This window comes from Rhinopithecus bieti, unplaced genomic scaffold (assembly GCF_001698545.2).
Source record: "Rhinopithecus bieti isolate Rb0 unplaced genomic scaffold, ASM169854v2 scaffold_14665, whole genome shotgun sequence".
NCBI lineage: Eukaryota > Metazoa > Chordata > Mammalia > Primates > Cercopithecidae > Rhinopithecus > Rhinopithecus bieti.
Window position 1 is genome coordinate 206,813 of NW_016808467.1, and position 12,534 is coordinate 219,346.

Below are 12,534 nucleotides of genomic sequence, written 5' to 3' on the forward strand. Positions count from 1 at the left end.
CTGCTTTTTCCCCATCTTTGTGGTTTTATCTGCCTTTGGTCTTTGATGATGGTGATGTACTGATGGGGTTTTGGTGTGGGTGTCCTTTCTGTTTGTTAGTTTCCTTCTAACAGTCAGGACCCTCAGCTGCAGGTCTGTTGGAGTTTGCTTGAGGTCCACTCCAGACCCTGTTTGCCTGGGTATCAGCAGCAGAGGCTGCAGAAGATAGAATATTGCTGAACAGCAAGTGTTGCTGTCTGATTCTTGCACTGGAAGCTTCATCTCAGAGGTGTACCCAGCCATGTGAGGTGTGAGGTGTCCATCTGCACCTAGTGGGGGATGTCTCCCAGTTAGGCTACTCAGGGGTCAGGGATCCACCTGAGCAGGCAGTCTGTCCATTCTCAGATCTCAACCTCTGTGCTGGGAGAACCACTGCTCTCTTCAAAGCTGTCAGACAGGGACATTTAAGTCTGCAGAGGTTTCTGCTGCTTTTTGTTTAGCTATGCCCTGTCCCCAGAGGTGGAGTCTACAGAGGCAGGCAGGCCTCCTTGAGCTGCGGTGGGCTCCACCCAGTTCGAGCTTCCCAGCGGCTTTGTTTACTTACTTAAGCCTCAGCAATGGCGTGTGCCCCTCCCCAAACCTCACTGCTGCCTTACAGTTAGATCTCAGACTACTGTGCTAGCAATGAGGGAGGCTCTGTGGGCGTGGATCCCTCTGGGCCATGCGTGGGATATAATCTCCTGGCGTGCCGTTTGCTAAGACCCTTGGTAAAGTGCAGTATTAGGGTGGGAGTTACCCGATTTTCCAGGTGTTTTGTGTCTCAGTTTCTCTTGGCTAGGTAAAGGAATTCCCTTCCCCCTTGTGCTTCCCAGATGAGGTGATGCCTCACCCTGCTTCAGCTCTCACTGGTTGGGCTGCATCCACTGACCAGCACCGACTGTCTGACATGCCCAAGTAAGATGAACCTGGTACCTCAGTTGAAAATGCAGAAATCACCCGTCTTTTGTGTCGCTCACGCTGGGAGCTGGAGGCTGGAGCTTTTCCTATTCGGCCATCTTGGGCGCCCCCTCCGCAAATAAAAAATAGACTGTCTTTTCAAAGATGTTTGTGTAATGAACAGCCTTGGACAACAGAGATAGTGTTTCCATCCTGAGCAAAGGTCAAGCTTGCTTTCCGAATGGTATAATAAGGTCAATGCTGTGCTCAGTATCTTATTATTAATAACTGTTTTTTATAAAAGATTGGTGTTCCCTAAGTACAGAGTTCCTTTCCTTTAAGGCAACCCATTATCAGGCATCACTTGGCCATCTGTAGGGTTGGCAAACAGATGAAAATGTTGACACTTTAGGTACTGCTATTCCTCCTTTTTTTCCTTCCTCTCCTTGATATCTCTATTGAATGAGAACAGGGTTAAGTGCAGAGTGAGCAGGAGTAGTTTCTTAGGCCAACGGTGAAAGCTTGAACTAGCTTTAGATGCTCAAGAGATACAATTCAGATGAGAGTTTTGCAAGCATGGGCACCAAGTCATTATGATGGTTAACTATTACAACACTTCGGACAAACTTTTCTTAAAAGTAAGAACTTGTGGAGTAAAATAAACTTTCAACTTGAAGTCCACTTGGAAAAAAAAAAGACACAACAAGATGCCTGTTTAATTTATCCTACATAAGAGATTAAACAAGAGTACTATGTCAAATTACTTACAGCTGTAGTGATTTAAAAAAGAAATAAAGGAATGATAGACACAGTATAGCTGTGCCAATGTAAAATGAAATCACTTTTGGCCTATCCTAATGATTAGTTCTGTTGTCTATAGTTGTTATCCTCAGGGCACAGAAATAGTAAAACCATTTTAAATTTGTTACTTTAAACTAAAATTCCATTGGATGATATCCCAAATGACTTTTTTTCTCTAAATCCTAATGAATACATGTCTGAGTGTTATATAGCTGAGTGTCATAGGGAGTATCATCTAAAAGTATCAAGTCTAACAAACCTCTAAAAAGAGGAGATGGCTCATCATAAAAATATATGAAAATAATTTTTTAAAGCAAGTGTAGTATACTCAATATTTTTAAATGTTTAGTAGAAAATTTTCCCATTCTATGAAATAAGTATTATATCCACTTCTCATTCTCCCAGACATTTGTTTTCCTCTAGTGTTTCTGAGCACTTCTGTGAAGTGACTCAGACATGGCCGGCTTCCTGGACATCACACCTTTGTTGTGAACATCTTACACTCCAGGAAAGGTCTTTCTCAATAAGTACACAGGAGTCATTAATATGCTCTGTCCCATTTCAAAGGCTAAAAGGAAATGAACTATATGATTGGTTTGCATTTTTTTTATTTTTTTTTTTTTTGAGACAGTCTTGGGGAGGCCTTGTCCCCTGGGGTATTGCCCAGCTAGAGTGATGCTGAGATCTTCAGCTACTGCAAGCTCTGCCTCCCGGGTTTACACATCCTCCTGCCTCAGCCTCGAGTAGCTGGAACTACAGCGCCGCCACCCTCGCACGAGCTAGCTTTTTTGTAATTGTTTTTAGTAAGAGTCGGGGTTTCACTGTGGGTTAGCCAGGATGGCTCGATCTCCTCACCTCGTACCGCAACCGTTCGGCCCCCAAAGTGCTGGATATACAGCTGAGCCACCGCGCCCAGGCCTTGGTTTGCATTTTAAATAAGAAATGGCCTGGGAATTATTGATGGGTAGAAATAAGAGAAAATTTTATTAAGAGATATATTTAAGAACCAAATAAAATATTTTAAAAGAGGCCAGTTTATCACAGTTCCTCAATGTAAAGTTAATTATATGAGAAAAGCCATCAATTTCTCAGTAGATACTTAATATCAAACAACATATGTGTACTAAAGGGCTACTACATAAGGCACCAAGGGCTATGAAAATATATATGCAAAAGTTTGTTTACTGTTGTGTTTATACTATATATAAAATGAATATACAAATTAAGACATTATTTTTGACAAAAAATTATTGTACATAAAGGTAGGAAAAGGGAAGGATATATATCAAAATGTTATCTTTGGGTATAGCGAATTTTCTTTTTTTGCTTAATTGTATTTTCTAAATTGTCTACAATGAACGTATATTATTACTATTGCAAAAAGAAAAAAACTCATATTTTACCAAGAAACCCCCAACTGTGGTAGGCAGCATAATTGCCCCCCAAAGATGTCTATGTCTCAATCCCTGAAATCTCTGAATATGCTACCTTACACAGCAAAAAGGACTTTGCAGCTGTAATTAACTTAAAAGATTGGAAGATTATCCGAGTGGTCCTCAGGTAATCATAAAGGTCTTTATAGGAGGAAGGCAGAAGTGTCAGGGTCAGCATGAGAGAGACTGGAAGATGCTATTCTGCTGGCTTTGATTATGGAGGACAGGACCACAAGCCAAAGAATGCAGGTAGCCTCTGAAAGCTGGCCAAGGAATGGGATTCTTCCCTGGGGCCTCCAAAAGGAATGTAGCCCTGTGGATACCTTGATTTTCATACAAGAAGACCCATTTTAGATTTCTGGCTTACATTATTGCAAGATAATAAATTTGTATGTTTTAAACCACTAATTTTGTGGTAATTTGTCACGGCAGCAATAGAAGATGAATGCACTAGCCTAATAATATAAAGCAATCTTTGTGATGCACCAAAAAAGGAACCACGAATGCTAAAAAACAAAGATGGACATACAACATGTATCTGGGGGTCAGCTAGGAAAAAAAATAAATCAGCCTTGCTTGTTACAGGTGGGGATTTATGGACAGAAGGAGTGGCAAATATGTATGGGACAGAAAAATGAGATCAAATTGTGAATTAAAATTGATTCTTTAAATTAAGCCAAATTTGACTTCAGGGAAAGGGAATTTGGTTTTTGAAAAGCAGTTACTATACTGCCATTTTATACATTCAAAACTCAATGTTTTCTGCCAGTGCATTTACTAACAATAAATTTTGTTACAATTTTTTTTTTTGAGTTTCAATCTCAATCCCTCATCTATAATATGTGGGCACTAAACTAGAGAGAATTAAGGCCCCTCCCAACCTACCATTCTAGAAGTCCTTGAATAACGGTACCAACTTGTTTTTGTGAAAACTTTAAAAGAAGAAAAATTAGACATTTATCCTGCCTTTCCTGTCTGAACCATATGTCAAGGTTACCAAACAGAGGTGATGGGGAGTTTCTTTTTACGAAAGTAGTCTAACTGAAATATCGAGAAAGACAGACAGAATTGGAATACCACCATTTTGCAGTTCCTCAATGAATTAATGGATCCAGGCAATGGTCATCAATAACTGCTAATATCATAAAATAAAAACAGCAGATAATATATTGTTCTTGATGGAAGCACACAGACCACCTATAAAATATGTTTGATAGGCCTCAAGATCTAACGACCAACTTACAGGAAACACCACTGAAAGGGGAGCATGTTAAATGAATTGTGGCTCCTTTTACAGAACTAAAAGAACAAACCATAGAGATATTTAGTTCAATCCTATCATTTCACAAGAAGGAAAGTTGAGGACCCAAGGGAATGTAAGTATGTATTAGCCTCTGTTCCAGTCATCTATTGCTGCATAATCAGTCATCCAAACAATTTTTTTTTTTTTTTTTTGAGACAGAGTCTCTCTGTGTTCCCCAGGCTGGAGTGTAGTGGTATAATCTTGGTATAATCTTGGCAACCTCTGCCTCCCAGGTTCAAGTGATTCTCATGCCCTAGCCTCCCCAGTAGATGAGATTACAGGCATGCACCACCAGGTCCAGCTAAGTTTTGTATTTTTAGTAGACATGGGGTCTTGCCATATTGGCCAGGCTGATCTCAAACCCTTGGCCTCAAGTGATCTGCCCACCGTGGCCTCTCAAAGTGCTGGGATTACAAGTGTGAGCCACCAAGCCAGGCCTATCCAAATAATTTTGAGGCTTAAAACGACAATTGGCCGGGTGTGGTGGCTCATGCCTGTAATCCCAGCACTTTGGGAGGCCAAGGTGGGTGGATCACCTGAGGTCAGGAGTTCAAGACCAGCCTGACCAACATGGTGAAACTCTGTCTCTACTAAAAAATACAAAAAAATTATCCAGGCATGGTGGTGGGTGCCTGTAACCCCAATTACTTGGGAGGCTGAGGCAGGAGAATCGCTCGAACTTGGGAGGTGGAGGTTTAAATGAGCCAAGATGGCGCCATAGAACTCTAGCCTGGGTGACAAGAGTGAAACTCCATCAATATATAACAACAACAATCATTTATCATCTCTCCTGGTTCTGGGGTTAACTGGGGCCAGCTGTGGTTCTCACTTGGGATTCCTCATGCAGTTACAGCCAGATGGTGGCTGGGGCTGGAGTCATCTTAAAGGCTTCTCACTCAAATCTGGTGGCGAGGGCTTCAGCTGGGAATATCAGTTGGATCACTGGTGTCTTGGCCTCTTCACATAAGGGTGACTGGGTTCTAAGGGCAAGTATCCCCAAAATAACCAGGCAGAAGCTGCATCACTTTTTATGATCCAACCTCTTAAGTCACATGGCACCAATTAAGCTGTAGTCACCAGCCCACTCAGATTCTATGACAAAGAGCACAACTTTCTGTGGGAGGAGTACCAACACTACATTTTAAGAAAGTGTGCAGATCCTGTTGAGATCATTCTGGAACACATACTTTGCCACAGATGCCCTTCCTACAAGATTGTATATGATCCTCCTTGTAAACCCCTATGATGACACTTATCAGACAGTGAGGAACTGCCTGCCTATCTGTAACCCATCTCTTCCACTAAAACATAGCTCCTTTCAAGAAATAATTGGATCAGTAAAGTAATCTTTTATTCCTGGCACTTAGCAGATGCTAAAAAAACAAACTGCCAAATCAGTGAACAAACAAATAAAATTCAGATTTAAAGTTGGAAATATTTGTAAATGTATCTGTAAATGTTCTTCATTTAAACTTCTTATGCTAGATAAACTTAAAAGACTGTCAGCTTTTAGAATTTATTACTTTTAAATTTTAGTAATGATATATCCTCACAGTTGACTCATTTATCTTTAAGTAATAAGATTGCTACTAACTCAAACATTGTATCTAACAGCTTAAAATTTATCAGCAACACAAAATGCTCATCTTAATATATATTCAGAATAACTTGTGGGTTTATTTTTCTTGAAAATTGGTGGGCTATTTTATGACACATATATTTTATGACACACGCCCTTAAAAGGAAATTTATGTATAATACCACTCATTGCTAAATATGCCACATGAAACAGTTGCAAACCACTCCAAGAACTTAGTGTACTCAAGTGCAAACATACAATTTAAAAGTATTTTTATTCATAAATTATATATTTTTGTATCCTGTTACTGGATATAGCCATTCAAACCTAAATTATCACTCTATGATCAACTTTTTTTTCTCGTCAGTAAATATAACTAAGATGAAATAAAATTATATAATTCAAAACTTGAAAATTAGGTAAGCTATTTCTTGGCCTGAACAAGGCACACACATATTCAACACACTGAACTGGTTATTTTAAGAACACTGTACCTTGTAGTGCACCATGTGTAACCATTTCTCTACTGTACCAAATGTCATTCATCAGTTCTTAATCTGTGGAGACTGTATATAATTGTTTTTATCACATTTCCTGCAAGGTGTCATCGTTAATCATGTATCTCTGTAAACAAGGATGGATGTGTACCAGCAACACTTACCAATGAGTACCTGACCACTCTTCATAGCAGATCCCCCTGGCAGCAGGCCATGGACCACAAGCCTCTCTCCATCACCCTGCTTTCCAGTTCTTCTCCAGCTCCACTTGGTCTGATGAATAATTCCAACCAGCACTTCCAGAAGCTTGAGCTGCTCTTTGGCTTTGATGACAGTTAGCTTTTTGGGGTTTACATAAACATTCACATCTTTGTACCGCTGTTGGACAATGACTCCTGTCTTCTGATTGGACTGATGCTTTAGAATGGATACTGGTCCATTGTCATTGCTATTTTTTTTATTGCAGCGCTTGGGTAAAAGTCTTTTCCTTCTTAAAATTTTGGTAAACTGCTTGAGTTTGGGTTCATACTTTTTTCTTTCTTTGTAATCATCTTCAATGATAATCTCATTTTCACTGAACCTGACATGGTTCACAGTTGGTGACTCAGGAAGGAGGCTTTCTTCTTCATCCTCACTCAATTCCAAATAAAACAGCTCTCCATTTTTCTGCACACTGTCCAGCCATTCAGGCTCAAGATCACTATGAAAGAGAGAAAAGATAATCTTAATAGCAGCCCAATATATATAAAAAAAGGCATGTCATCCTGGCATGGGGGTGAGGGTAGAGGCTGGGGAGCAGGAAGATGGGAAAGGGTGAAACTTCTTTATTATTTCAAATTATCCTTACTATTTCTAATTTATTGTGAGCCTCAACATTATTTCCTATAGGATGCTTTTTTTGTAGAGCTTTGAAGAATAGGATTTGGGGGAGAAGGAATCAAAAAGGCATAGCAATAGAAAGGAAAACCAATGAAAAAAAAAGATGGTCCCCTTACAGAATCTTTTTTTTTTTTTTTCTTTTTGAGACAGAGTCTCGCTCTGTCGCCCAGGCTGGAGTGCAGTGGCCGGATCTCAGCTCACTGCAAGCTCCGCCTCCTGGGTTTACGCCATTCTCCTGCCTCAGCCTCCCGAGTAGCTGGGACTACAGGCGCCCGCCACCTCGCCCGGCTAGATTTTTGTATTTTTTAGTAGAGACGGGGGTTTCACCATGTTACCCAGGATGGTCTTGATCTTCTGACCTCATGATCCACCCGTCTCGGCCTCCCAAAGTGCTGGGATTACAGGCTTGAGCCACCGCGCCCGGCCGGTCCCCTTATAGAATCTATGAGTTGAAAAAAATAAAATCAACCACTGTGTGGTTACTGTTCACTTTAAACAATTTCACTGAATGATAATTTGCATTAGCAGTTGATTTTGCAATTATACCACAGAAGTATGCCATTAGGAAATTGTACATGAAAATATATTATTTGCATATAAATTATTTAGGATGGTTGTCAGGTTAAAATGAAAGCTAAAGCCTACCAGCTTTAACAGACTTTTACATAAGTTTTCAAAACAGAAACACTCACTTCACCATGAACTAAAATCTGCCCTGAAAACAACCCATTTATAATCACAGTTAATATAGTAATGATCACTTTACAGTCTATAATTTCCATAAAGCTCCTTTTTATGAAAAACTGTAGTAGAAAAAACAAAGCATATATTACATAATTCATCATGTGATTATAAAAAATGTTTTTAACTGGGAAGTATGCTGCGGAAAAAAACCAAATTACTGCTATTAAAATGATTGAAATAGCATTAAGAAGCAAACATACTCATGGTAACAAACCTAAACTCTACCCTGTCCAATGTTATGAACAGTTTACCTTTCAAACTGCTCTTCTTTAAAGTGAAACTAGTTATAGCAGAAAAATTAACATGTAGAGAGTCTTTTCAGAAACATGAGCTGTAATATCCCGGCCTGAAAGAGTATAATTTGTGTTGTAATCATTAAATCAGATAGAAGACATTTCTGTTTTCTGCAGTGTTTATTAGCAACTCCAGTTCTTTTAACTTAAAAGTCAAATGTGTCTTACTAAATACTTTGAAAATTAGTCCCCAAAATATACTATTCTATTACTCAACTCAAACTAACCACTGCTCTCGTCTGTGGCTGGTTGTTAATATAAAATTTTCAACTACATATGAGTCATTTAAAAATAATGCCTAACAAGCTCAAAATATCAAAACTAACATTTCTTTGGGACTTGTTGGTTCCCAGTGTGTAGCATCACATAGACACTAAGCCTCACTTGTTACAGATTATTAACCAAATATCGCTTATTTCAACCATACCTATCTGTACCCACAGAATCAATATTTAAATAACTATGCAGTTCTACTCGAGAGTCTAAATAACTATATCCCCACCATAATCATTCAGATAACAAAGCTACCTTAATTTTAATTGCTACAGTGTAAATATCATGACTGCACATTAATTACTTAAAAACATATGTATCAATTTAATATATATAATATCAATTTAAACAATGAATAAAGTGTATCAGCCTTATTATCTCACCCTTTCAACCTGGTAAGTTATTTGTATTAGAGATATATAAAAGAAACATTTTTTTCCACTTGCTAAATAAGAAGATGATTCATTTCAATCTCTAAAATTTGAATGTGAAATCACTTTTGGTTATGATTCAAAGATCCAATCCAAGCAGGTGGGGGCCAAGGGGATAGCATCTTGGCATTCAATTGTGGAGCAACTAAACAGCGCCAGGAACTGTGGTAAGTACCAGAATTACAATGATGAGAATGTCAGTTCCTGCCCTCGGTTAGTAAAGAAGAGAAAGTGAGGAAGAATTCATGACAGTACACAGGGTAAGTACAAGACAGAGGCATACAGGAGAGTCACCCAGCTTAGCCATACAGGAGAGTCACCCAGCTTAGCCTAGCTGGAAGTTGGGGGGAGATCAGGGAGACCCCAGAAATCAGTTTGAAAAGGATAAATGGGGGAGGGAGAGAGATGGGGAGCTGAAGGGAAAGCTGTGAGGAGGATTTCAAACAGGAGTAACAGCATAAGCAAAGACCTGATGATAGTCCCCATGGCCTAGACAGAGAACCACTGGCAGTCTGCAGTTGCCAGAGTAAATGTGGAAGGTGGGGAATGACAGAAGTGGTCAAGCCCTAGTTTTGCCAGGGTTTTTAGATCACCCTAAGGGGTTTGGCTTTTGTAGTGCAGGTGAGAAGGCATCAACAAAGAGTTTTAAGTAGAGAGTTTATGTGTTAGATATCCCTGGATAGGCCTACTTTGGCAAATAAATGGTTGGTGGATTTGAGGTGGACAAGACTCAAGGCAGGACTAGTCAGGGGGCTGTTTCAGTAGTTGAGGCAAAAATGACAAATAAAACAATAGAAGAGATGGAAAGTAGGAAACACATTTGAGAAACTCTTGAGAATCACCAGAACTCTGAGACTGATTAGGTGGGGAGAGAGGGAGAGCATGATTCAGGTTGACTGGATTTCTAGTTGGTGACTATACTTTCATGCATCCTTTTGTGCACACCCATGTGCAGACTCATTGTAATAAATGGGAACACAATCTTAATACAAGTCATTTTCTCATACTATCTCTCTCTCACATGAACACTGGTAAAAAAATCCATGCTTTATAATCACATACAAACTCATATAGGGTTATTCTGTCACTGTTTTTAAAAAGTGGAATCATTATATATGTACCTATATAAAGGTATATACTTAACTTTATAATTTCTCACTTAACAATACAGCTTAGAAATCACTAGTGGCTGCATAATATTCAATATCAAGGATGTAGGACATTTGGTCATTCACCTACTGATAAGCTTTGTGTTCAGTTCTTGTTTTTCCACCACAAAGCTACAGGAACCATCAACATACACGTGTGTGTGTGTGTGTGTGTGTGTATCTATATATCTTTACCCAAAAGACTATACCAATTTATATTTTCACTAGTGATATGTGGGATCCATTCTCTTAATGTCTAGATTTTTAAAAATACATCATTTTAAGAAGAGAAAGACATTTTAAAAAGAGGAAGAAACTAAAAGGAAGATAAAGAGGTAGAGACAGGGAAGTGTATATAAGAGACCCCACACAGAAGGGCAACTTACACTGAAAAGCAAATGAACTGAGAAATCATGAAGAGCTGAGTTCAAATTTTGTTCTATTACGATTTTAACCTTTTTAAGATTGACTGATTGATTGCTTAGTTTTCCTCTTCTTGAAAATAGATTATAGCAGTGGTTCCAAGATGGTCAAATAGGAATAGCTCCAGTCTACAGCTCTCAGAGTGAGTGACGCAGAAGACGGGTGATTTCTGCATTTCCAACTGAGGTACCGGGTTCATCTCACTGGGGTTTGTCGGACAGTGGGTGCATGACAGTGTGTGCAGCGCACCAAACAAGAGCCGAGGTAGGGCGAGGCATACCCTCACCCGGGAAGTGTAAGGGGTCAGGGAATTCCCTTTCCTAGCCAAGCAAAGCAGGGACAGACAACACCTGGAAAATCGGGTCACTCCCACCCTAATACTTCGCTTTTCCAATGGTCTTAGCAAAAGGCACACCAGGAGATTATATCCCGCGCCTGGCTCAGAGGCTTCCACGCCCACAGAATCTCGCTTATTGCTAGCACAGCAGTCTGAGATCCAACTGCAAGGCGGCAGCCAGGCTGGGGGAGGGGCGCCCGCTATTGCTGGAGTAGGTAAAAAAAGAGGCCTGGAAGCTCGAACTGGGTGGAGCCCACCATAGCTAAAGGAGGCAAGCCTGCCTCTGTAGACTCCACCTCTGGGAGCAGGGCACAGCTGAACAAAAGGCAGCAGAAACCTCTGCAGACTTAAATGTCCCTGTCTGACAGCTTTGATGAGAGCAGTGGTTCTTCCAGCACGGACCCTGAGATCTGAGAACGGACAGACTGCCTGCTCAAGTGGGTCCCTGACCCCAAGTAGCCTAACTGAGAGGCACCCCAGTAGGGGTAGACTAACACTTCACAAGGCTGGGTACCACTCTGAGACGAAACTTCCAGAAGAACAATCAGGCAGCAACATTTACTGTTCAGTAATATTCGCTGTTCTGCAGCCTCCACTGCTGATACCCAGGCAAACAGGGTCTGGAGTGGACCTCAAGCAAACTCCAACAGACCTGCAGCTGAGGGTCCTGACTGTTAGAAGGAAAACTAACAATCAGAAAGGACATCCACACCAAAACCCCATCTGTACATCACCATCATCAAAGACCAAAGGTAGATAAAACCACAAAGATGGGGAAAAAACAGAGCAGAAAAACTGAAAATTCTAAAAATCAGAGTGCCTTTGTTCCTCCAAAGGAATACAGCTCCTCACCAGCAATGGAACAAAGCTGGACAGACAATGACTTTGATGAGTTGAGACAAGAAGGCTTCAGATGATCAAACTTCTCTGAGCTAAAGGAGGAAGTTTGAACCCATGGCACAGAAGTTAAAAACCTTGAAAAACGATTAGACGAATGGCTAACTAGAAAAACCAATGCAGAGAAGTCCTTAAAGGGCCTGATGGAGCTGAAAACCATGGCACGAGAACTACGTGACGCATACACAAGCTTCAGTAGCCTATTTGATCAACTGGAAGAAAGGGTATCAGAGATGGAAGATCAAATGAACAAAATGAAGCGAGAAGAGAAGTTTAGAGAAAAAAGAATAAAAAGAAAAGAAGAAAGCCTCCAAGAAATATGGGACTATGTGAAAAGATCAAATCTACGTCTGATTGGTGTGCCTGAAAGTGATGGGGAGAATGGAACCAAGTTGGAAAACACTCTGCAGGATATTATCCAGGAGAACTTCCCCAACCTAGCAAGGCAGGCCAACATTCAAATTCAGGAAACACAGAGAACACCACAAAGATACTCCTCGAGAAGAGCAACTCCAAGACACATAATTGTCAGATTCACCAAGGTTGAAATGAAGGAAAAAATGTTAAGGGCAGCCAGAGAA

General features: G+C 40.2%; 1 protein-coding gene across 1 annotated transcript in view; it reads right to left on the reverse strand.

The window, feature by feature from the left end:
- The window catches only part of INTU (inturned planar cell polarity protein), a 97,769-nt gene that overhangs the window by 73,783 nt on the left and 11,452 nt on the right, over nucleotides 1-12,534 (reverse strand). The window contains exon 2 of the mRNA XM_017886736.1: nucleotides 6,693-7,228. Coding sequence (XP_017742225.1) covers nucleotides 6,693-7,228 — 536 coding nt within the window. The remainder of the gene's footprint in view (nucleotides 1-6,692; nucleotides 7,229-12,534) is intronic.